The 23860-nt window shown below is 39.0% G+C and overlaps 1 protein-coding gene across 17 annotated transcripts in view; it reads right to left on the bottom strand.

Moving 5' to 3' along the window:
• Positions 1-1851: 1851 nt before the first annotated feature.
• The window catches only part of BLNK (B cell linker), a 101253-nt gene continuing 79244 nt past the window's right edge, over positions 1852-23860 (bottom strand). For 12 of the 17 annotated variants that reach the window (XM_065068380.1, XM_065068385.1, XM_065068383.1 and 9 more), the window contains 17 exons: positions 23016-23185; positions 22452-22530; positions 21638-21718; positions 18423-18448; positions 17846-17874; positions 17427-17525; positions 16621-16663; positions 14678-14705; positions 14300-14372; positions 13662-13692; positions 12585-12627; positions 11736-11814; positions 11261-11292; positions 8155-8234; positions 4748-4831; positions 3578-3733; positions 1852-2606 (listed from right to left, as the gene is read on the bottom strand). In XM_065068380.1, the coding sequence (XP_064924452.1) occupies positions 2487-2606; positions 3578-3733; positions 4748-4831; positions 8155-8234; positions 11261-11292; positions 11736-11814; positions 12585-12627; positions 13662-13692; positions 14300-14372; positions 14678-14705; positions 16621-16663; positions 17427-17525; positions 17846-17874; positions 18423-18448; positions 21638-21718; positions 22452-22530; positions 23016-23185 (1253 nt within the window). In that variant the 3' untranslated portion in view covers positions 1852-2486. The remainder of the gene's footprint in view (positions 2607-3577; positions 3734-4747; positions 4832-8154; positions 8235-11260; positions 11293-11735; positions 11815-12584; positions 12628-13661; positions 13693-14299; positions 14373-14677; positions 14706-16620; positions 16664-17426; positions 17526-17845; positions 17875-18422; positions 18449-21637; positions 21719-22451; positions 22531-23015; positions 23186-23860) is intronic. The other 5 variants (XM_065068382.1, XM_065068389.1, XM_005506970.3 and 2 more) reach the window with 1 other exon arrangement.

Genomic DNA, 23860 nt, shown 5'->3' with positions numbered 1-23860 from the left:
TGTCTACACTACAGACTGCCCAGGATGTAAAAGATATAGCTTGGGTATGGAAAACAGAGAAACTAGTCTGCTTCCATTCTTCATTTATAAAATTGTAAGTATAGTAAAATAGGTGCTCATAAATAGGTAGGTTTCCCCATCCAACCCTTACTTTGTGCCCAGGATGTTCTCACCCTGGGATGAATGGATTATTTTGTTGAAGGTGGTGTTGCCTATCAAATCCTTGCCTCATTTGGTTGTTGAAACCGTAAGGTTCCGCTGTCGTGATGTAGAACATGGGTAAAAAAGAGAAGGGTTTGAGAATGAAAGTAGTTGACCATTTATCTACAGCATACTTGTTATTTGTAGGTCAGCCACAAAGTTACATGTAGTGCTGAGCACTTAGAGCTGAGGGGCAGGAGCAGCAGTGCTTTGAGTGTGGAAAGGGCTCACTATTGCTAATTACCTTAAAAAAAGTACTAACTTTGGTGTGGAACTCTATTCATACATTTGAATTTCACTTTTTCATGCTTCTTCCCCCCATGCCCCAGTTAACTCAGAAAGCAATATCTGAAGAACCTACAAACTTGTGAGGAGAAACATGTAGACATTAACAAGAAACAGTTTTGTTAGGAACAAAGTTTAAATACTGTGCAGTACATGAGTGAATAAGGTAAGGACTACACAAATGCAAAGAAAGCTTAGTACTGAGTGGCTGCTTTTTCATGGAGTATTTTCCATTGTGAGTATTGCTTGGAATAATAACTTTTCTGAAGTGGTGTTTCATGTAAATAAACAATATCAGAGTAGACATACAGGAGGAGTAATTTAAGCTTGCAGAGACGATTAACTTTTGATCATTTTGAGGCCTTGACTTGGCAATCTTAGTACTGGCATAATGTTTCAAACATTAAGTGTAGTATAATACTAATGAATACCAACTGTGTAATATACTAAACATAGCACTTATGTAGTACTGTGAACAGGCTGTCATAGGTAGGCTTATGTAAAGCCTGTATACATTGTTTCTTATTTGCCAGTGTCTCATTTGCTTTACATCTGAAGTAAGTAGGACCTGTTGTAGAGAAAAGAAACTGAGACATGGCCAGGTAAGTAGCTGTCCTGAATGTTTTTGTCATATTATTAAGCAGTTCTTTCTAAAAGACGGGTGCATTACCCATAGAAGTAATTGATCAAAACTACAAGGAAGTAGATGCAGAATACAGCTACAACATAGCTCTAAGTGACTTGCTGAGACTTCACAAGTTACGGCTCAATCTTTCCTTAAATGCCTTGCAGATGATCCTAGAGAACACTGCCTAATCTGGAACAAAAAGAACAAAGCAGGTGTGTATGGAGTGTCAGTTTTGGAAAATACCTTTAAAATAGGTGAGTTTTGAGGGCCAGTGAAATCAAACACCTCTACAACTAGTTAAAAACTGTTCCTAAAAGTTTTTAATTGGTGCAATTTATACATTCATCAATTTGATTTTTTTTAGCACTTTAGCTTTTGTGGAAATTACTTTGCAATGATACAATAAGTAAACCACTGTGATAGAACAGGCTTGAAAAAAGGTGGGTTTTTTTTTGTGGGTGTAAGCGGTAATTTCGCAAGAATTGAGTGGGTAGTTGGTTTAGCAATGAAGCAACGTGGTTGGGTCACCATCAGTAGGCAAGTTGAAGACAAAATATTTGAGCAGTATTAAGCCAAATATATATGCTAAAACTGTAAAAAGTGATGGGTTTTGTTACAACAGAAGTTGTGAATGAGCACATGGAAATATATACATTAAAACATCAATGATAGTGAATTGATGTTTTCTTGCTAGAAGGATGCTAAGAAATGTGATCCAGCAATGCCTCCATACACTATTGACTTTACAATAGTTTTATTTGCACATTTGAAAATACAAACAAAAATATTAATGAAACAGAGTAAAGCAGAGGAAAAGGACAACGCATGTCCATTAATCTAAAATATTGACAGCTTTATTGCTGCTGATCAAAGTACCTTCCTGTTTTCAGCTTGTACACAGTAGTAGGTTACATGGAGTTGCTTTAACTTCTGGGGCTGTGCACTTTACAAAGAAATTGGTGAAAGCAGTGATCTGTGGTAAATGTAACAAATTGAAAGAGTAGATTACTGTGGGCATTCCTGTTTTTACAGTGAAAATGTCCTACAGGAAATCTATCTTTAAATAGCAGTCAAAGGACCAGGCTGGGGTACACAGCTGTTCTTCATGTGACTTTGAAGACCCTTATTGTCACTGATGGAAATCACATGTGAGAGTATATCTGTTTTGGCTTCTTGTGTTAAATACAGGTGCTTTTTTTGTAGAAGTGACTTGGGGTTGAACTTTATGAACTGCACCTCTTACTACTCAGTAGGTGCCCTTGAAGAGTATTTTCCATACTTTTGGATTTTCTTCTTTTCATACCTGATCCACATATTTTAGGATGTTGAAAGAAATTATTCAAAAAGTCTTCATTTTAGCAGGTCAGTTTGATTAAGAAACTCTTACAATGTGCTTCAGTTTTGTCGAGTCTTTTGTGTTGTTTTGGCTGTCAATTAGAACCAGGGAGGTGCACTGATGATTCTCCACTATTTCAGCAACACTGTTGAAGCGCTAGATAGAGAAAACAAAGGTTAATTATTCCTGGCTTCCTTTAATGCTTTAATATTGACACGTTTTTCTCTTTGGTTCTCCAAAAGAGTGGAGCTATGACTGTTACCAAGTGGGATGCCCTGCCGTTTAGTAAGAACACTGGTCCTGCTCTTAGTTGATTCTGGTCATAAACAGATTAAATTTGGACAACAGAAAATACTATGGCCACTAGCTGTCTCATGCTCCTTTCCATTTGTGATTGCCACCTGCACAAACTGAATCACAGAAGTTGTTACATGGCATATTAAACTGACACTGCTTTCAGTTTACATTAATAAATACCAGGCTGCAAACTGTGGCAGTGGAAAAGCTGCATCATATGTGGTTCAGCCACCACAGAGGGAAGGTGATTTCCAGGAGTAATATGGTACAGATGGCCAAAAAGAAGAGTTATAGTCATGCAATGTTAATGTTTGTCACTGTAAATTAATATCCAGAATCTGCTAGGTCTGTTGTTTTTCCTTTTGGTTTTTGGCCAAATACATATTTGGGGCCATCTTTCTCTTTTTCTCCTGAGGTCATTTTTGGCCCTTTGTTGAAGGCCAAATGAGCTCCAGGCTATTATTTATTTAACCTCAAAACTGTTGCCTGGGAGGCAAATGACACTGCTAAGGGAAGCCTATTTTCACATCCCTGAAAAGTCTACTCTCTACAGTGCTAATAAATGGTTCTTACTGGCATTTGGTATTCAAGTTTGGTATTTGGTATCGGTATTTGGTATTCAAGTTTCTGTTTTGCTGTCAGAGTAATTATCTGTATGGTATGATAGTCAACCAGTGATTTTTGCACTCGAGCTAGAATTAATATTTTCTGAAAATGGAATTAAAAGTACTATCAATCTCATTTTTGATAGAGGTTTGTTTTCCCGCCTCCCCAACATGATTGTTCTTCCTCTCTGATTTTACAAGATTTGAGTCCCCACATTATCTTACCTCTTCGCCATTTTTTTCTCTGCCCAGTGCATATTGTCTTGTTGATTCAATAAATCTTATAGGAATATTGTATACTCTTCTGTTGTAAAACACAACCAGTGTGTATGGTTGCTGTGAATCCTGTCCAGAACTCTTTCTTATTAGAAAAGACCCATCCTAAAGAGAGAAAAGTATTATGTGTATTCAGCTTACTTTTCCCAACGACTTCATTTGTAGCTTAATATTTTCATCTATATTAGCATTAAACCCTTTTCTCCCATTAGAAAATCTCTACAGGAGGAGACGGGAAGTAGCCCGTATTCCTACTGTCTAACAGTAGCTTACAAGGGTGTCATTGAAGAGTCACTTTTGCTGTTGCCTGTTCTCTCTCAACCAGACAAAGAAAGAAGAAATAAACACACAGTGGTAGCAGACTGTTGTGGTCCACAGATTATTAGGAAAAGAAGTTACTATCAGTAGCAGTAGGTAGGCAAGAAGGCAGTGAGAGGTGGAGACACTGTTTCTCCAGAGCTGTAAAAAGCACTCTGATGAAGATGAGCACCTACAGCTACTGACATTGCAGCCCAGTGCTCACTAGCTAGAGATTGTCTACACTGGTGATAAACCAAGTGCTCTGCCCCTCTGTCCTGCTCTGCGCAGTTAGGCAAGAGTGGAAATGTACCTGGTGCTGAGGATGCAACTCTAGATGTTACTGTTACCTTCTTGCACCACTAGCTTTTGTACACTGAATAGCTGAGAGAACTCCGATTCTCCAAATACCTAAATGTGTAGTGTTGCTCTTTCAAAATGCATAACAGCATCAGCCATTCCAAATAGTAGTTGTTTTTACACAAGCTATTGGACAGTAGTGGAGATCTCTTAAAAGTCATGGGGCTTTGTCTTGTGCTTTAATGGATGCATGTGAGCTATCAGATCTTCCTCCGCCCTCTAGTCTCCAAAAGCTTTCTCTGCAGTGCACCAGTCTTTTAAATTACACTAATGCAACATTGTCCTGGGATGGAAACCATAAACGGTTTCACCAAAATAATTTCATGTTTGACACTATTTGCATGGCACGGTATTCTGACTAGAATACAATGGATGTTCTTAGAACATCTCTAGTTCTCTTTTGATTTTTTTTTTTTATTTGAAATTTTTTCATGAAATAGACATTCTTTAAAAGTGACCTACCTTGTTTGATCGGTATAATGCATCTTCTGCTGTTTTCCTATCACAGGTAGCAGCATACCATGCTTTACTATGAACACCAGCATCCTAGAGAGATACAGTTTCACTTGTAAAATAATGATAATAATAAAGAATATGGCCGGTAGGGGAGTTACTACTAAATAGTGACAGCTGTGAAGAACTCAAATGCAGAACACTTTAGAAAATGCAGAATTTAGAAGATTCTTTGCCAGGAGCTCACTGTTTTTGTTGGCTAGAGGTAGGACAGAGAAAAACTAGTGTGTCAAAACAGTGGTAACAGATGTGTGATAGCAGGCCAATGTATCACAGAAGAGCGAAAGATACACTGAGCGAAATAGTCAGGTTCAACTGGACTATAGTTTGGTATTTTTAAAGCAGGAAGCTACTCTGGTAGATTTTAAAGAAGGTATCCAGGAAATGCTGAGGGATAGACTGACTTAACAATTGAAATGCTGCTCAGCTGTGGGCTAGCCAATGATATGTCCAGATTGGTAGGCATCTAAACTTTGGGAATTAGGTTTCCCATATAATTAATGCTATTTGTGAACATGGTCATGATTGCCTCCATCTGGATATCATGAAGGCTGGATAAGTGCATCTTTTTCTTGTTGTGACAAATGGATGGAGTCCTACAAAACAATGTCTTTACTAATACAGCAGTTCAGCCCCCAGTGCTTTCACCTGAGACATGAGATGTAGATTCTGTTCTGGTTTTCTGTTGGATTGAGTCTGAATATATCCTTACATTTAGAACACTGCTCTTATCTAAAAGGCATAAACCTGTGTTTACTATGGTGAAGAATTACATCTGTGACAGAATACAAGAGTGGCTTATATTTTACAGTATAAGCCACTCTTGGGTGCCTCATTTCTGTATCTTATCCCCTGTGAACACTTCACCAAGATCATCCTTTGTCTCTCCATTCTGTTAAATGCTTGGCAGTGTTCTGTATAGTAAATGAACTTAACCTGTTCTTCCAGGGGAAAACATGGGAAAAAGGACTTCACGGATGGGGACATAGGCGTAGACCTGAAGATAAAAGGTAGAAAGACTGGCATCCTAAAAATAGGTGGATTCTGTTTTAGAAGATAAAAGCTCTCATAGCAAAGGAAGTGCAAAGATAAAAAGATGGTAAGAGGTGATGGCAGTTGGGAGTGAGTGGTACAAGACGATAATTTGAATAACAGAAGTGGTAGAAAACTGGATAGTAAGATGATGTAGGAATGAGTGTACACTTGGGAACAGGAGCGGAGTTTAGAGGAAACACAGGGCTGCTTTAGAGAAGTATGAAATAAATGATACTCAAGGGAAGGACAAGATGAGGGATTAGAAGCAACATGAGACCTATGCAATTATTAGAATTCAATAGCTAGAAGATTAACTAGCAAGATATAAAACCAGCAATCATAAAAAGTGACCTCATGCTGAGGAGGTTGATTGAAAAGCTAACTCAAGTGAGTGGAGAGGCTATAGAAATAGTGCTGAGAGCATTTCCTAATGAATACTTCTGGGTATTAACCTTCCTGGTCATTTGAACAGTTTTGCCCTAACTTCATAGTAATAAGATTAGTGACAAAATTCATTTTTGCCCAAGCTTTGTTACCTCTGTACAAAACAGATTAAAGAAATTGCATGTTATGGCTGAGCTGGTCTAGCTGGCTCATCGGTGCCAAAAAGTGAATGTCTTGGCTTTTTCTTTGTGCTCATTTTGTTGCTCATGTGACCCCATGGTGAGATGATTCACTTTGGTAATCTTGCAGAAACAAAAGTGCTACCTTTTTGTTTTTGACTTGTTTTGTATTTGACTGCCAGATTAGTTTTCTGTCAGTTCAATGAGCTGACTTAGCAGGACCAGACAAGGCTGTGGCTGGGAGGGGACATGGCAGTGAGGAGAGAGCAGAGCCTCCATTTTGGGGGCACTGCACTAGATTTTTAGATTGGCTCAAACCATAACATATAATTTCACCTCCAAAGTTATTCCCTGGATTTCTCCAGTCACACTGTTCATTGGAGAAAGATAGGATGAGAGGAATTGCCAAGTCTGCAAAGTATTTGGCCACTTAAATTCTAGCACTATCGGTGCCTTATGGTCAGGAAGCAGAGAGCTGTGGCCAGAGTTTGGATGGGAACCAAACAAATAATGAACTTTATGGGCATGAATCATGCCTGTGAGCACCTGCATCGCGCAGGATGCTGCAGCAAGTGATACCACTGTACATAATTGGTGGGAAAATGACACTAACAGTTAATTTTTTTTTTAAAAACAAAATGGTTGTTTTATTAAATTCTGGTTTTGTCTATGGCTGTTACGTAACTGCAAATGTAATTGTTACAAGCTGTTTATTTAGTGCCTGCTGGATTGTTTATTTGAAAGCAATTTTTATAATAAATATCCAGTATGACATACTGTTAACATTTTTTCCAGAACTTCAAGTCCTTTGTGATCTTCACTGTTGTATTATCTTTGTCATGTCAGGCTTTAGAAAATTTAATGTTATTTGCTGTGCATAATAGGGCCTTTGTTCTGCACTCAACAGAACTTTTTAAACCTTATTTGTGACTACTAGGCTATAAGAATAGTTTCCTTCATTTTGTAGTCTCCCTGAATCCAAAATGAGATTAAGGGGAATAGCGCTGAAATGAGAATAACTTTGCATTTGCTTAGATTAGGGGGAGGCATCACAGCATCCTCTGAGCTGGGCAGCAGTGACTCTTATTGGTTCTTAAAACTTTGCTGACACCCCAAGCCACAATAAATAGGGCAATGTTTATTAAAATGATTCTGGCCTCTGCATCCTGCTGCGTTGGGCCAGTCAGCAAAGCATCCCTGTTTCCTCCTACAGATTTCTGGCATTTCTTAGCACGTCACATCAGTGCAGGCTAATGCTAATAGCTGCAGATGGCTTCATTGCTTGGCGCACATTTCTTTCAGAACACAGTATGTACAGCTATAAGTTAGAAAAAAAAGTAGGCAATTAAAAACTCTTTATAGCCTTCTATGTCAAAAACTAGACTGAAGTACATCACCACAGATTTCCTTGTTTCAAATGATGTCAAAGTATTATGAAGTGGGGAGTCAGGAAGACCTGAAACTAAGAAGCTTTTTGTTTAAAGTGACTGGTAGATTGCCAAGATTTGGTATAATGCCTTTTACGTATTTTTCTACAGTTTGTTAAAGCTCTCTTCTGCTATATGTTCTAAGGTTTTTTTTCTTTGTATGAAAGCCAAAATTCAGATTATTTGTGCTGCAGGAAATCTTAACTGCAAAAGCAGACATGGAATACCCCTACAAAGGAGTATGATTTTTATTTAGAAAGGGAATAGAAGCAGAAATACTACTTTAAAGGATAAGAAGATTTCTGTAACACGAATGTAGCTCATGTTATACCTGGTCTGCAGTATTTGAAACTGACGAAATGCTGCTGTGAGGGGAAGTACCCAGAGAACGGTTTGCAGCTTCTGGCAGTTCTAGAAAAGAGAAAGAACAATACGTTTAAGTTTTCAAACTATGTTTATTATGCTATAAGAAATTGATTTGTGAAAAGAACTTTGGAAGGTCTGGAAACACTTCACCTTTGGTATCACTCAGGAAAGTGATAACTGCAGATGGATGAGTCCCTATGTAAGTGCCTGGGACACTTGCCTGATCAAAAGAGGAGCCTTGCTTATAAAGAGAGCAACAGTTTGGTTAATCGGTTAATAACAGTCTGGTTAACAACAGTTTGGTTACCAACTTGGTTAATAGCCAGAGCTAGACTTGAAATGCAAGAAAAAAACCACCACCATCCAAGTGAATCAATGTAGCAATAGATAAAGAAAATCCCAAAACACAGTGCAAAAAGCACTCAGTCCAGTATGAGAAGTAGTCATATAGGTGAGGCAGTCAGGAAAACAAGTGTAGCTCAGAGATAATTTTTCACTAATTAACTCCAACTGAAAGGTTTGTGTATGAGTGCATACAGAAGTCTAGGCAGCTAAATAAAGAAGCAGAACTAGTAAAGATTATGAAGCTTAATTACAGTTGCAATAACAAAGTGTAGTAGAAAATAGCTATGAGGGCTGAAATACAGATGTTGAAGATTTTAAGAAATAAGAAGGGAAATGGTTGATTAGTGTTGCATAGGAATGATACGATAGAAATACGGGAAATAAGTATGAATGATTGTTTTTTGGTAAAACAATCTTGGTCAAAGATAGTACAAGTGTCTACTATAGGTACTTGTGATCAGAGCTGGGTAGAGATCAGTATAATTTACAGTAGAGAATATGATTGTAGAAAGTTGAGTATTACTTACTGTATTATTATGGGAGGTTTTATTTCCTGTTTTTTTTTTTACTTATTGGGGGGAAAAAAGGAAAAAAACTACTAGTATTGTTAGCACTCACGTGTTCCTGGATGTGATATTTGCAGACTGCTTTATCAAATCTTAACTAACATAATTCTGATTTAGATCTTGGTTTCAGAAAGCGATAAAAATGCTATAGAGGAGGTCATACAATGACTCAGAAATAAAAAATTCAATTGGACTGGAGAGCTCAAAGACACCTGTGTGAAGCAGGTTTAGAACTTCTTTTGCAGTAAAGATGCAACTGTCTGTAAGCTGCATTCCAAGTACAGAGGAGACATTGGAAGGAGTAGTTCAAGCTCCCAATGAAAGAATAATCACCCAAAGGCAGCTATTAAATATTAAGAACTTTTTTCTTCTGTTAAATTTTGACTGACCAGCTGCAAAAGCTACAGCTGGAAAGTACTTTTTATGCATAAAGTGAGAATTGCCAGAAGTCAGGCTAAATTAGACTTCACAAAAGGAAATTAAAACTATTTCTTAGCTGTATAAAAAGGAAAGAGAAATGAGGCTGTCTGCAGTAAGAATTGTATTGATTTTAAATATAAGTACTAAACCAATAGTCATTCTGGTACAGAAATGGAAATTGCCACAACCAAATAGGAAGCAAAACTCAAACAGCTTCCTGTAGTTGAACTGTTTTGTCTAGATAATCTTTATCCCAGAAATTTAAAAAAAACGGCAGATGAAGTTACAGGGCTGGTAACAATTATTTTAAATAAAATTCAAGTCAGGATGGTACCATATGATTAAAGAACAGCAAACATAATTGCTATACTTAAAGTGGAAAAAGTGACCTGAACAACTACAGGCCTTTTTTGTCTGCCTCCACAGAACACAAGGCCCTAGGAGAGAATTTGTAGGAAAGAACATTAAGATTTGGAGTTAAAGGTACAACTAGCAAGAGAAAAATCTGAAATTTACCCAAGTAGATAAAATGTTATAGCTCTTTCATAAAATAGCAGAGTTCTACAAAGAGGGAATATGGTACTGTACTTATTCTGGACTTCAGTAGAGCATTTGATATTGTGCCATATAGGAAATTAGTACTTTTGATGAAGAAGATGAAAGCACTAGGCTTGTATGGTGCCAAGGAAGAGGTGGCAGGTTGTGTGAAAGGGACACTAGTGACTGGGACCAGTTCTATCTACGATTAAGTTGTTACTGGACCTGGCACAGAATAAGAGTTTGTTAAAGAAAGCTGACTAATCACAGCATGTTCTAGCACCAGATGACTTCAGAGAATCGTTAACTTTAGGCATTAATAAAAATTTATGCTATAAGTTGAAGGATATCAGCTGTGTGACTGGACCAGACAAACTTGAGAGCAGCAGTCTATTGCATTAATATGAACCATTATTATACTTCCACAGCGTAGGAGATGTAACTTATATCAAGCAAACATTTCCAGGAAATAGAGAGAAACGACTAAGTTTAAGCTACACAACATGCAGATTTTTATGTGGAATTCCCATAATCCATTTACAGTGTGAAAGGTATGTTCAGACTGAAACAGATGCAGAAAAGGGCATGTAGGAAAGTCAGACAAGTGTCTGCTAACAAGAAACTAAAAAAAATGTTAGATCTTATTTACACTTCCATGCAAAGAGAGTTCATATACATATTACCTGATTTGTTTTTAGCTGTGAACTGAAACAAAGTACATCTTTGAAAGTATTACAGAAGAGCTGTAGTTTTTGCCATTATAAAAATACCTTCTATTTTTTCCTCTGTAGAAAAAGAATAAATTACTGGATGCAATAATAATCTGTCTGGCTTCTAAACAGAAGCCTGGAACAGCCTAGAAATGTCATATTTAGAATTCTTCTGTGGCAAGGAAGATTGATGGAATCTTTTATTACAATGGAACTGACCCAAACTGCCTTTGGTTGAAATTTCCAGTAGTCACAAATGGGAACGAAGCACCCAACTTCCATCAATTTATAAAATAACCCTGACATACTCCCTTAACTTAACTAGCTGAGCTAAGCCCGTGGATACTTAACCTCCTCTTTGTACGCATTACAGAGACAAATGTTAATTCCAAACAAATTAATATGCATAGCATCTTGAAGTAATCTTAACTCAAAGATTAATTTGAAATTATAAATTAATCCCATTTACATTCAAAATCTGAATTATACTTACTTGGCAGAATTGAGGACTTTTGGAGCAAAGGCCTGAAATAAATATGAAGAGATTACAGAAAGATCTGAGGAGATCTACCCAGTTCTGAAAATATTAAAATTGTGTATTTGAAGCATTCAGTGGTAGCATGTGTTCCATCTCACCTATTTGTCCACTGAAAAAGAAGGGCCAGATACAGGTATTTAAAAAGTCATATCCCAGTAGTACTGACAATTAGGAATTTAAACATCTGGTTTAAATCTCCATCACCTAATTAGAGATTATATCCTCCTGTGCTTTTTGGTGGTTGTTACAGTATTTGGATGCATTTGCCATGTTTTATTTTTCGCTACTGTGAGACTTCAAGACACATGACTTTCAAAAAGCAACAGAAGGCTACAGAGAAAACAGTGCTCCCCTTTGAACTTTCCACAGCTGCATTCAGACCGAGCAGTAAGAGCTGGTGCATTGAAATATTGAAAAGATGAGATTTTACTTTTGGGCCCCACTTGGAAGCGGTGGAAGTGGAGGCTCTTGGCTGGAACCTCGGCGTCGTTCTGCTGCTGTAGGTTTTTCTGTAGTTTGGGAAAACAAATTGTAGAGTCAAGATTTCTTCAGAAATATATTGTCCCAAATAAGAGAGCCCCAGTAGCTGAAGGAGGGTTTTTTTTTTATTATTTTTTTCCCCTTATATGGCAGCTTGCCATCCTGCTGCTTTCTTTCTAGACTAGTGGCATACCACCACATTTCTAGGCAAATAGCTGTGCTGTGAATGCCTGCAGGAGGTCAGTGGGAGACTTGCCTCCCGCCAGGCGAGCTGTGTGACATGGGGATGACACCGGGGCAGGACGCCGGGGCCGGCTGCTCGCGAGAGCTCAGCGGGGACTGGGGCTGGCTGAGAGGCAGCAGCTCCTGCTGAGCTTTTGCCCGGAGGAGCCGCCGCCTTGCGCAGAGGCCAGACGTGTTTTCTGCCCGTGCGAGGGACTAGCTCTTGCCAGGAGTTGGCTGTATGTGAGGTGGTTCTTGCTGAGTTTGGAATGATGCGCTCACGCTTCGCCTCCCTTCCCCCTTCTCTACTTTGAGGACTATATAGCACATTGCTGGTCCATTATGTTGTAGTTTACCCTGCCAGTAACCTCAATAGTTCTACTGTGTCTGCTTTCAGAGAACAATAATATTCAGTGCAATTAAGGCTGGCCAGATGCAGTTCAAAACTGCTAAAACCAAACCCCACTCAAAAACCTTGAATAAATTGAATGTGGTGCTGTTTGTTTCATGTTTTCAATAAAAGGAAAATTAAATACTGATAAATGTCAACTTTTTCACAGTAGTGTTGAAAATTTACCTTCATTTGCAGTTAAGGTCTCTCTGGAAGGTAAACATGGTTTCTGCAACAAAACAAAAGGAAGCCAAATATTAAATGGCATGTGACTTGTACAGCAAGTGTTTATATTTTTATACTTTTTGTGAACTAGTCTGCATTTAGAATTGACAGAATTTAGGAGATCCAGGATTAGGAGATAGGGATGTGGCCATTCTGTGAAGAACCTCTAGTTGTATGACCTTGAAGCCTGGGATTTTGTAAAGTAGATTTGGGCAGAATCCCAGTTTGCATGTATAAATAGATGAACAACAGGAAAATATAGAGATGTGTGCCTTTTTTTTTTTTACACCATAAACTTACTGATAGGAGTTTAACAAAAATGTTCACTTGTCTCTGAAGTCCATACCAAATACTTGCAAATGAAAATGTGAATATTTGAATATTTTCATCTTTGTCAAGCTATTATCACAACTGTCTGAACACATTTCTTTTTACTGAAAGTTAAACTGTCAGTTTAGGTCACAATAAAAACTTGCCCAACCTTTCAGTTTCAAACTTTTTTCATTTTGAAACAATGATAATAAACTGTCAGTTTCAGAACATTTTTCAAAGGAATTTATTGGAAAATTTCAACCAGATCTTTCACTTTCTTCCACAAGAGGTTTTGAGATATCTTTCTAATGATTAAATACTTATTGAAAAACCTCTGACAAATTCTGGTGAAGTCTCTCATCTTTCTTGAGCTATCGCTTCTTACAATAAATCCATATGCCCCATATTCAGCCCTGTGTATTTCAGGGAATGCTTCTGAATGGCCTGTGTTCCCATTTGTTTCTCATTTTATTCAGTTCTTGCACTGTGTTTGTTGTTACATCCTAAAGTATTGTATCCAAACATCCCTTTAATCAAAATATTTAACTTCTGCTTTCTCATTGCTGCTTATTTCATACAACAGCACCCAAAGATTTCTTTTTAACTCTTTTTCTCCTTTTTATGCACTTAGGTTGTGCCCAAATTCATGATAAAATTAAGTTTTACAATAACTCAAAAATCACCTGTAAAATTATTGTTTGATTATGCAATTACAACTCAACTTACTGGTGAATTTACTGCATTAGAAGTTTTCTTTCTGCAGATTGGAGGAAAAAGAAAAAAGACTATGGTTACTTAGCAGATACATGAATTCATTTAGCAACTAAGCATCAGGTTCATTGATTCACAAGATGTTTCTGGCCAAAATGGGTGCATCTCCTTACTGGATAGTTGTAGCAGTTAGGAAAAAAAGCAAAATAGAATAAGGGTATCAGATGTAATGTATGTAATGTGGCTACTCAGGAAAGATGCTTATGATATACAAGGAAGCTACACACTGTCCAGTGCAATGACAACCTGGGTGTGCCAGAAGAGTTTTAATGGCAAACACAACTTCGTGCATTTATAGGTGTGCACACACTATTGCTGCAGAATGTGCCTGCATCAGGCATGCCAGCCAGCATCTGCCACCAGTGGCAGGCAGTGAAGGGTGGTGGGCACTGGCAAGCTGGCAGTATTCCTCCAGATATAACAAAAAGAATGGCTTGCCTTTGCCTAGCCACGATATCTTTCATGAACAGCAATAAAAAAAAAATCACTCCTGAATTCTGATAGCCATAGACAAGGATAGGAGTTAGCTCCTAACAGACCCAGTAATTAACCCCATCCCTATCAAACAAGTAGTTTTATTATTTTTTACTCACAGGCCCCTTGGTAGTGGAGATGGAGCTGCTCCAGTGGGAAATCTGGGTTCTTTTGTGTTATTGAAGCTGTGATCTAGAGATGCAAATGACATATTTAGCGTGCAATATTAACTGTATCTGAACAGAGGGTTTTCCTCACTGCCATTTCAGTGTTAGTGTAATAACACTAAAAAATATCCATCAGTTTAATTTTTGCCTTGGCATGTTTTCACTCTGATTATACTAGAAAACAGTTCAGTACCATTTCTTGCTTATTGCTGACTGTTACAGATAAAATTTACACTGACACACTCCACTACATGCTATATTAAGGCCACCAGTGACATACTGACAACAAATTCTGTTCATATTGCCATGTTTATAGTACAGAATACTTACTTTCATCATTATTGTTTGCTTCATGGTCCTGTAGTGGAAAAATATGTTAGATTTTAAGAGAAGCAATTAAAAAATTACTTAATAAATGGGAAGTGCATAAATAAATAATCTGGTCTTGGTAATCTGTAGTAATATTTAAGGAAATATTTGTACAAAATGCATATAATAGCCAGGATACTTTTAATCCACCTTTATTATTACAGCATTTGACAGATTTTAGCAAACATCCATCTAATTTTGAACTTTCTAATAACCTTGAGATTGCTTGTAGTATTGAAAAAATTGTCCCTGAATTTTGCAGTAAGACCTTTTGGTTCATCTTTCATTTCTGAGCTGGAAAGCAGAAAATTTGTAGCAGATTTGAATATATTAACACATTTTCCACTGAATGGAGGACATCGTGTAGATTGTCTTTCCCAGCTTCTTTTGGAGATACTGGTTTTTGGCTCCCACCTCTTGTCTTTTAGGGAATCAGTCTTGATAAGTACCTTTGAAAGAGGCACCAGTTATCAGTTTGTCCATCTCCATCCACCAGGTTAATGACTTTTAACTAATGTTGGTTACAAATGCACCCGTTCTCTGTCTGGAGAGGTGTAATCCATCATCCAGGAGTGAGATGTGGAGAATTTTTTCTCCCCATCAGCCCAGGACTTTGAGAGGAACAAGGGTTACAGTTCTGTTAACATGATCAGTGATGGTTAGTGTTGAGAACAGACTGAATGGGAGCAGTTAACAAATGTTTCAGTTACTGTTTTGCATTGTCAGCGTGCATAGTCAGGGATGGAAAGGCACAGCACAGCCCTGGACAAACGTCATGCTCAGTACCATGTTTTTCTTCAGAACTGCAAGGGTTGGCCACTCGCACAACAAGCAAAGACCCCCAAATTTGGACCACACCAGCTATTTCTTTCCTAGGTTGACTCTTGTGCCAAACTGGGTAACTGCAAGTATCCAGGAGCTGAATACACCCATTCTACAAATGGATGTTTGTTTGGGAGGTTCCATCCTTGGTGCTGTAACTAATTTGGTGTGTGGCCCCAGCAAAACAACAGCCTCTCTTGATCCTCTGCAAAGCTGGGGTGATATCCATCTTAGAGGTGAGCCCTGAGAATGGATTAATGGAGAGGTTTTGGCTGCTAAATGGCACTTGAGTATGTTCTGAAGCAGGAATATCTGATCACAGAGTGGAATTTCTGTCCAAGATTCTCCTGTTTCTTTGTAGTTTTCTCCTCATGTGCACCCTTTCTTGTGCTGGCACAACTGTCAGTAGAGCTATGGTGCATAAAACTTTATGGAACTAATCTGGCTGAAAAAAAACCTTTTATGCATTTGCTTTTGCCTATTTGCTGCAGTTCAACAAGTTTCCAAGTAGTTGCTTCAGAAAACCTTTGTTCCAGTACAGTGGGAGGGACAGACTGAGGACGAGTAGAAGAAGAGGAGATGTGACTCAAACATGGCCTTAGGAACCCAAAGCCTATAATTACTCCTTCATGGACTGCATTTTCTAGTGATACTGGTTACTCAGACTACCTAGTCTGACATCTTAGAAGGATTCAATTTTCAGAAAGTATTAATCATTCATCACCTGCAAGGAATGAGGCTCAAGGAAAGTGTTTCAGATTGGGCAAAATCGCCCATTACTACTGTAAGTAAGGTGACTGGTATTTTTTTAGTACAAGAAATTATTTTTGTGGACTGAGACACATATCCCCTAAAACATGTGAAGATTTTCTTGGATCAATACAGATATCTAATGTAACTGTTTTGTCCAGAAGATTAATAGCCACAATTACAATATTAGATCAATCTGACATTCAGAGTCATCTGTTTCTGTTATTTAATCCAGGTAATAAAAAGCATCCATCCATCTCTATGCATATATATAAAACACAGAAAACCCCAAGTTTAACACATTCTTTTATAGTGGCACATTAATTACTCACTGCTTTTGGATGAAGACGATTTCTGGGAAGAGGCAAAATATTTCTGGAAGAAATACATAATAAGTTGAGTAGGATTTACTTATTTAATTGCTTGGCTCAGATATGCATTTCAAGATCTAGAGAGGAGGAGGTCTGCAGTAAAGAGGTTTAATTGCAGCTATGCACCACTGCAGTGGTGTGGTGATGCTCTGCCCATAGTGTGGAACTATTCTAGAGCTGCTGTCCTGGGCATCACGTCCCCTGCAACTGCACCCATAACACACACAATGGTGTGGATGCCACCTGCTCTTCCTGGGCCATATGGCCCATTTTGTAGAGTGATGTCCTAGAGATGTGACAGTGGTTACAAAGCAGTTTCCTACACTTCTGAGGACACAGGACTGAAACAGGCTGCATACTCAAATTTCTTTTGCCTCTTTTCCTCCACAGACTGGGAATATAAATAATGAATTTACTGTGTCCAATTTCCGTACAAGCAATCCTGTGCCTCATCCCCTGCAAAAATGTCATTTGCAAGGGTGCAGAGTTAGGTAATAGGACTTTAAACTGGCTTGCAGAGATGTTTTAACTCTGTGCTGGATCCCCAAAGGGATATTCAATAAAATAGTACCTATTTGGCAAAATGCCTTGAATAGAGAAGTTCACAAAGAAATGAGAACTTTCAATTCTTACCTTGTCTCACAGTCCATAGCTATAATATTTGTGTGTCCTGACAATTGCTTATTGTTTGAGGGTTACACTACAGAGAGGAGAAATTTTTTTTCTCCACTAATATTTGCTATTGATATAAGCTGCTCTTGACCTACCTGGAAGGATCCAGCTTGGGTGACTCTTTAGACATGCCATGCATGTGGGAGTGCTCTGTGTTCTGAGCAGGTGTAGATGGAAGTGGCTTAGTGAACCTACTAATAAAACACAAATTAAGATAGTAAAATAATATTTAACAACAGTGGATACAAACACAACCTATTTTTGTCCTCCCTTACCCCCTCAAAGTTAGATAAGTACCCTTAGGAGGGCCTCTTTTTAATAGCTGTTATGTTTGGGTTATTGGAAGTATCTTACAACTGGATGCCAATTTTTGTACAGACAATCTAAAGAAAGATAATTACTATATATGTATTTTCTAGAGAGAACTATTAAGCATATAGCATCTACATGAGAAAATATTATCTAAGAAGATTTAAAGCATATGCACATACACACATTCATAGAAATGGATTACCTGGTTACTGGTAATGGTGATGGGTTTTCCTATAAGAGAAATGCACTGAATTATTTGGTCACATTTTGATTTCACAAAAATGTATTTGTATGATCCTATGCTATCACAGCAATATCTTAGTTTTGATATAGCTTTCTGGTAGACTTACTCTGCCCAGTAATCTCCACTACAATAGGAGAGGCAAGAAGTCACAAGTAGTAGATCTGCGAAGCCCTGAGCACACTGCTTTGGCCGTATGTCATGTCAGTACCAGCAAGTGGGAAGAAAATTACTGTGTCAGAACTGTCACTGCTCCCTTGCTGCAGTTCTGCTTCTAGAAAGTGTCCCCTTAGGCTGCTGCTTCCCAAACCAGATCATTACCTCATAGGACCAGGAAACTTAAGCCCCTTCCCGTTTACTCTGTTCTGCAGACCTTCTGAATTGGTTTGCCAGCTTTTCTGTGAAGGAAGTGTCAGCTTTAAGTGCAGACAGAGATTTGTTCCCATTTTTCCTCTCTGAAAGACTGATAATCTCTTCTTACAATCACATATATTCCCTGCCTGAGGGCAATGTGAGTCAAACTATAGAAAGGCCTCACCTCTTCTTCAGGAACCTCATAGACTTCTGTAGGACAGGAAAGAAAAAATGTGTTCTTTGGTTAGCAAAAACATACACGTTACAAATTCTTATCAGCTTTTCTGTTATCAGTGGCACTTCTGCCACCAGAAAAATAACTGAGATGTTGCTCAGAGCTTGATTCTGCCTCCCAGCACCTGGGGTAGCTACACCCCTGGTCTTCTAGTGAAAACTTCAGGAAAAGTCCCAGAAATTTTAATAACCAGTCACTGTATTAATGAACCGTCCCCCAACCCCACAAGCTTTCTTTTTTGTAATTTTTTTTTTCCCCACAGCAAGATGAATGCTTGGGTTGTACAAACCTGGGACAGTTCAGAAAAGATGTATTGTCACACCTGTGGTAGCATTTAGCCTTTCCTTGACTCTCAGGAAGAGATCAGGTGAATCATAAATACAAGCTGGCCAATTTGTGTGGCCACTGTCCATCACAGAATGTCAGGGATTAGAAGGGACATCGAAAGATCATCTAGTCCAATTCCCCTGCCAGAGCAGGAACATGTAGATGAAGTTACACAGAAAGGCATCCAGGTGGGTTTTGAATGTCTCCAGAGAAGAAGACTCCACAACCTCCCTGGGCAGCCTGTTCCAGTGTCTGTCACTCTCACTGTGAAGAAGTTTCTTCTCATATTTAAGTGGAACCTCCTGTGTTCCAGTTTGTACTCATTGCCCCTTATCATTGCTTGTCACTGAGAAGAGCCAGGCTCCATCCTCGTGACACTCACCCTTTACATATTTCTAAGTATTAATGAGGTCACCCCTCAGTCTCCTCCAAGCTAAAGAGACCCAGCTCCCTCAGTCTTTCCTCATAAGGGAGATGCTCCACTCCCTTCATCATCTTTGTTGCCCTGCACTGGACTCTCTCCAGCAGTTCCTTGTCTTTCTTGAACTGAGGGGCCCAGAACTGGACACAATATTCCAGATGTGGTCTCACCAGGGCAGAGTAGAGGGGAAGGAGAACCTCCCTGGACCTACTAACCACCCCCCCTCTAATACACCCCAGGATGCCATTGGCCTTCCTGGCCACAAGGGCACAGTGCTGGCTCATGGTCATCCTCTGTCCACCAGGACCCCCAGGTCCCTTTCCCCTATGCTGCTCTCTAATAGGTCATTCGCCAACTTATACTGGAACCTGGGGTTGTTCCTGCCCAGATGCAAGACCCTACACTTGCCCTTGTTATATTTCATTAAATTTTTCCCCGCTCAGCTCTCTAGCCTGTCCAGGTCACACTGGATGGCAGCACAGCCTTCTGGTGTGTCAGCCACTCCTCCCAGCTTGGTGTCACCAGCAAACTTGCTGATAGTACACTCTATTCCCTCATTCAAGTTGCTGATGAACATATTGAATAGTACTGGTCCCAGTACTGACCCCTGAGGCACTCCACTAGATCCAGGCCTCCAACTGGACTCTGCCCCATTGACCACAACTCCCTGGCTTCTTCCCTTCAGCCAGTTCGCAGTCCACCTCACTACCCAATCATCCAGTCCACACTTCCTCAGTTTAGCAGCAAGGATGCTGTGGGAGACTGTGTCAAGTGTTTCACTGAAATCAAGATAGATACACCACATCCACTGCTTTGCCATCATCTATCCATCTGGTTATGTCCTCATAAAAGGCTATGAGGTTGGTTAAGCATGACTTCCCCTTGATAAAGCCATGTTGGCGGCCCCTAATGACCCTTTTATCCTTGATATGCCTTGAGATGGCACCAAGGATAAGTTGTTCCATCACCTCCCCAGGGATGGACGTGAACTGAACGGTCTATAGTTAGCTGGGTCCTCCTTCTTGATCTTTTTGAAGACTGGAGTGACATTTGCTTTCCTCCAGTCCTCAGGCACCTCTCCCGTTTCCCATGAGTTAACAAAGTTGATAGAGAGTGGTCCAGCAATGACTTCAGCCAGCTCCCTCAGCACCCGTGGGTGCATCCCATCTGGACCCATGGATTTCTGGATATCCAGATTGCTTAATTGCTCCCGTCCTCATCAACTAAGGCAGACTCCTCCATTGTCCTGACTTCCTCTGGGGCCTCAGGGGTACGGGGCTCTTCAGGACAGCCTCCGGCAGAGTAGACAGAGACAAAGAAGGCGTTCAGTAATTTTGCCTTCTCTGTATTTTCTGTCACCAGGGCACCCCCCTCATTCATCAGCGGGCCTACATTGCCTCTGGTGTTAGTTTTATCTGCCATGTATTTGAAGAACTCTGTCCCATAGATGTATTTTAATTCAAGATACTAAAAGTAAAACCCAGCAACATCCTTATATATGTCCAGTTTCTTAAATGAAAATCAAATTATATTTCAATAAATTTTCTGTCAGGCTTCATTGCTTTCATTGCACTGAAAAATGTCCGAGTTCCCACCAGGGGGAGATGTTTTATTTTTTTTTTTTAGTAACGTGTCAGGAGCTGATTTTTGCTTGACACTGATTTACGGAAAGGCTGAGATAGAAAAGTGCATTTGAAAGTATCTGAGAAGTGACTCACAAAATCTTAAGTCATTTAGAAAAAAAAACTTTTGTAGTTTACAACTTGAAAGCTAAACATGTTGCTAATGAATACGCAAAGACTTTTAAAGAACTGTGTGATCAGTCTGTTAAGGTTACATTCCAAGCAATTAATGACAAGGATGCAAAACAACTCTGAGTTAGCAAAGCTAAGAACAATAAAGCAAGTAAGTAAACCTGCACTTAAAAAAAGAAAAAACAATTTTTCTTATTTGCTTCTGCTGTTGTTTCCTTTTCCAAAGAAACTGCTCTTTATAGAACTTAAACAGGATCACTGGTATCACAGGACATGCAAAACATCAAGTTATACAGAATTTCTTTAAGGTTGAATCTTGATGTGGTTTTAAAGTACTGAGTCTGGACTCCTATAGTAAAATGGGATTACTAACATGCTGAGTCCTATAATTGTTTTTGCTGTATTGATCTATTTGCATTCCTCCACTACAGCAAAACACTAAAATTAAATTGCTTTGGGGCAAATGACTTATTCTTGTTTTATTTATGCTTAAAACAGATTTATTATTCAAGCTAGGCAAAACAACTGTTACAGCATAGAAAAACCTAAAGGGGAACATATTTTTGTTTTTCTGAATTATGTCATATGGTTTGTGTTGTGAATAAGTAATTTTACATTCCTCAGTCTTGGATTATTTTAATAGTGATACAAACTCTACATACCTTGCATATCAGAAGCAACAGAAGGCTTTGGAGAAGTAGGGGGGACTGACTTTGTTGTCTTCATAAACCTGTTCACAGGAGCTAAAAACATTTTATTTTTTACATATATAATAGTGCATGCGAGTGTATATACACACAAACTTTTATATATACACATATTAAACTAATAATGTAACATTTATACAAGAAGAATAAATACTAAGTAGGTACAAGTGTTAGCTTTTTTGTGTGATCTTGAACAAGCTGAGGCATAAATCAGTGCTCATTTTAAAAGGGAAACATTATTCAGTGTTCATGCCTTGCTGAACAGGTTTGATACTGTCAGTAATGGCAGAGAGCAGAACTACGTATTTGTTTACTTTTCACCTTTGGACTGTAATAATTTAATTCTCCAGCTAAATATACTTCAAATAGTGAGGTGAAAAAAAAAATGAATCAAAGTCTGGCTTTATTCACTGAAAATCTAAAAAGGCTTGTTCTTCTCCTTAGGCACTTCAGCAAACACAGAATTTTAATGCTGTGGCTCCCTTGGGTTCGAGGGAGATCACATACCGTGAAAAGCTTCCTGGTTGTACAAAGAGTGGACTTTGAAATAGCTGAGTGAGAAAGGCAGGAATTAAACATGGCTTCCAGTAAAGTTAAAAATAATTTGCCTTGCCTTGTCATGGGCCAAAAGAGCCAATTGCCTTTTTGCAAGCTGCATTCTCTTTAATAGCTGCAGCACCACTCTTTGAATCCTACAAATAGACATTAGTTTGATCCATTTTTTCCACTGCTGTTCCTAATGTGGCAGTAATTATTAGCTTAAACTCACATCTTGTAGGTAGTGACATGCTGCTTTCTGTGGGTTCAATATAGTTGTCATCATTGTCCACTGGCACAATGTAATTATCCTGTGAGAAATGCAGGACAAAAATCTAGCAGTTAAACCTCCACCATAACTACAAACTATTGGGATTGAAGCCCTGACAACAGCTTGTAATAGTTGCTATTTCACAGTGACTGCTATTTCAGACATTTATCATCCTATGCAGATGAGATTCTTCAAGTCTGAAAACCCTTCACAAAATTACTCCAGTTCTGGGCTGGTGGATAAAGCCCTCCCTTCCCTTTAGTCCTGGGGTAGTCTTTGAGGTTTTTCTCTCCCCGTTGCCTGCAGCTTTTTACAGATGAGCAGGAACTACTCTGTGGTCTAAAGAGCCCCCTGAATACTTGAAATAGGCAGATCTCCGCTAGGAATCAGCATGGTACTCGCAGGTCACTGCTTGTGATGTACAAAATGATCTGGACTATAGAGTCTAAGAAAGACACCAGGCCATGATCAGTATAAGATCACCTGTCACTTAAACTGTCAAAAAAGTATACCTATAAACATTACCTCATCATCACTGCATGCCTTAGGCTTTGGTGGTACTTTTGGTTTTGTGGCAGGGGATGGCAAAGGCAGGGATGGCATGGATGGATTCTTTGGTCTGGACACAGCTGGACTGGGTGCACCTGGGAGAGATTTCTTGATGGGATGAAGCTGCTGGTGACTGGTGCGATTGTCTTTTAAATGGAAGAAAACAACAATTTCAGTAAAAATTACACATTACACTCTGGACTGTGTTCTCCTGCCAATGCAAACAAGTCTTTACTGTGGCTGCAGCTCAGGTCAAAAGGCAGAACCGAGTGTATGCTGGTCCAGATGTTGAGACTTGTGGGCAAACTAGTCTTATTTCAGCACTCAAGGTAGCAACCTAGTTGTCTGTATCAGGCTGCAGAGGGTGCTTAGGCACTGACTGTTGTATGAGCACCTGTTTAACTCCTTGGGGGAAAGGTGGTGGCTGGGTGTTGTAGCCCGTTAGTTAGTATGTCCTGTGCCAGGCAAGTGAGAAGGAACATATCTGACATATAAGAAAAACAGCTGTTACAGTACAAAGGGTGGAACTAAAACACAAATCATGCTAGGTCCTCTGGGGTGTCATTTTAAAAATTCCTCCCCTTTCCAAGAACACACAGCTAAAGTGCTGATAAACTATGTGTACATGTGTGGTATTTTAGCACTTTGATTTACACAGCCAGTTAACAGTCTTGCATCATACAATAATGAAAGCTGGCATCATGCCAATGTTTCTTTTCCACATCGCCCAAATCTTCCTCTAACTGAAGCTAAGTTTCATTCACTTCAGTGCAATCTGCCCATGGTTGAAAAGAATTAAAATAGGAAGAAAGAATGCCTTC

Source organism: Columba livia, chromosome 6 (assembly GCF_036013475.1).
Source record: "Columba livia isolate bColLiv1 breed racing homer chromosome 6, bColLiv1.pat.W.v2, whole genome shotgun sequence".
In the NCBI taxonomy this organism is placed as follows: Eukaryota; Metazoa; Chordata; class Aves; order Columbiformes; family Columbidae; genus Columba; species Columba livia.
Note: the sequence above shows the minus strand (reverse complement) of the source record. Positions and strands in the feature narration are given on the sequence as shown.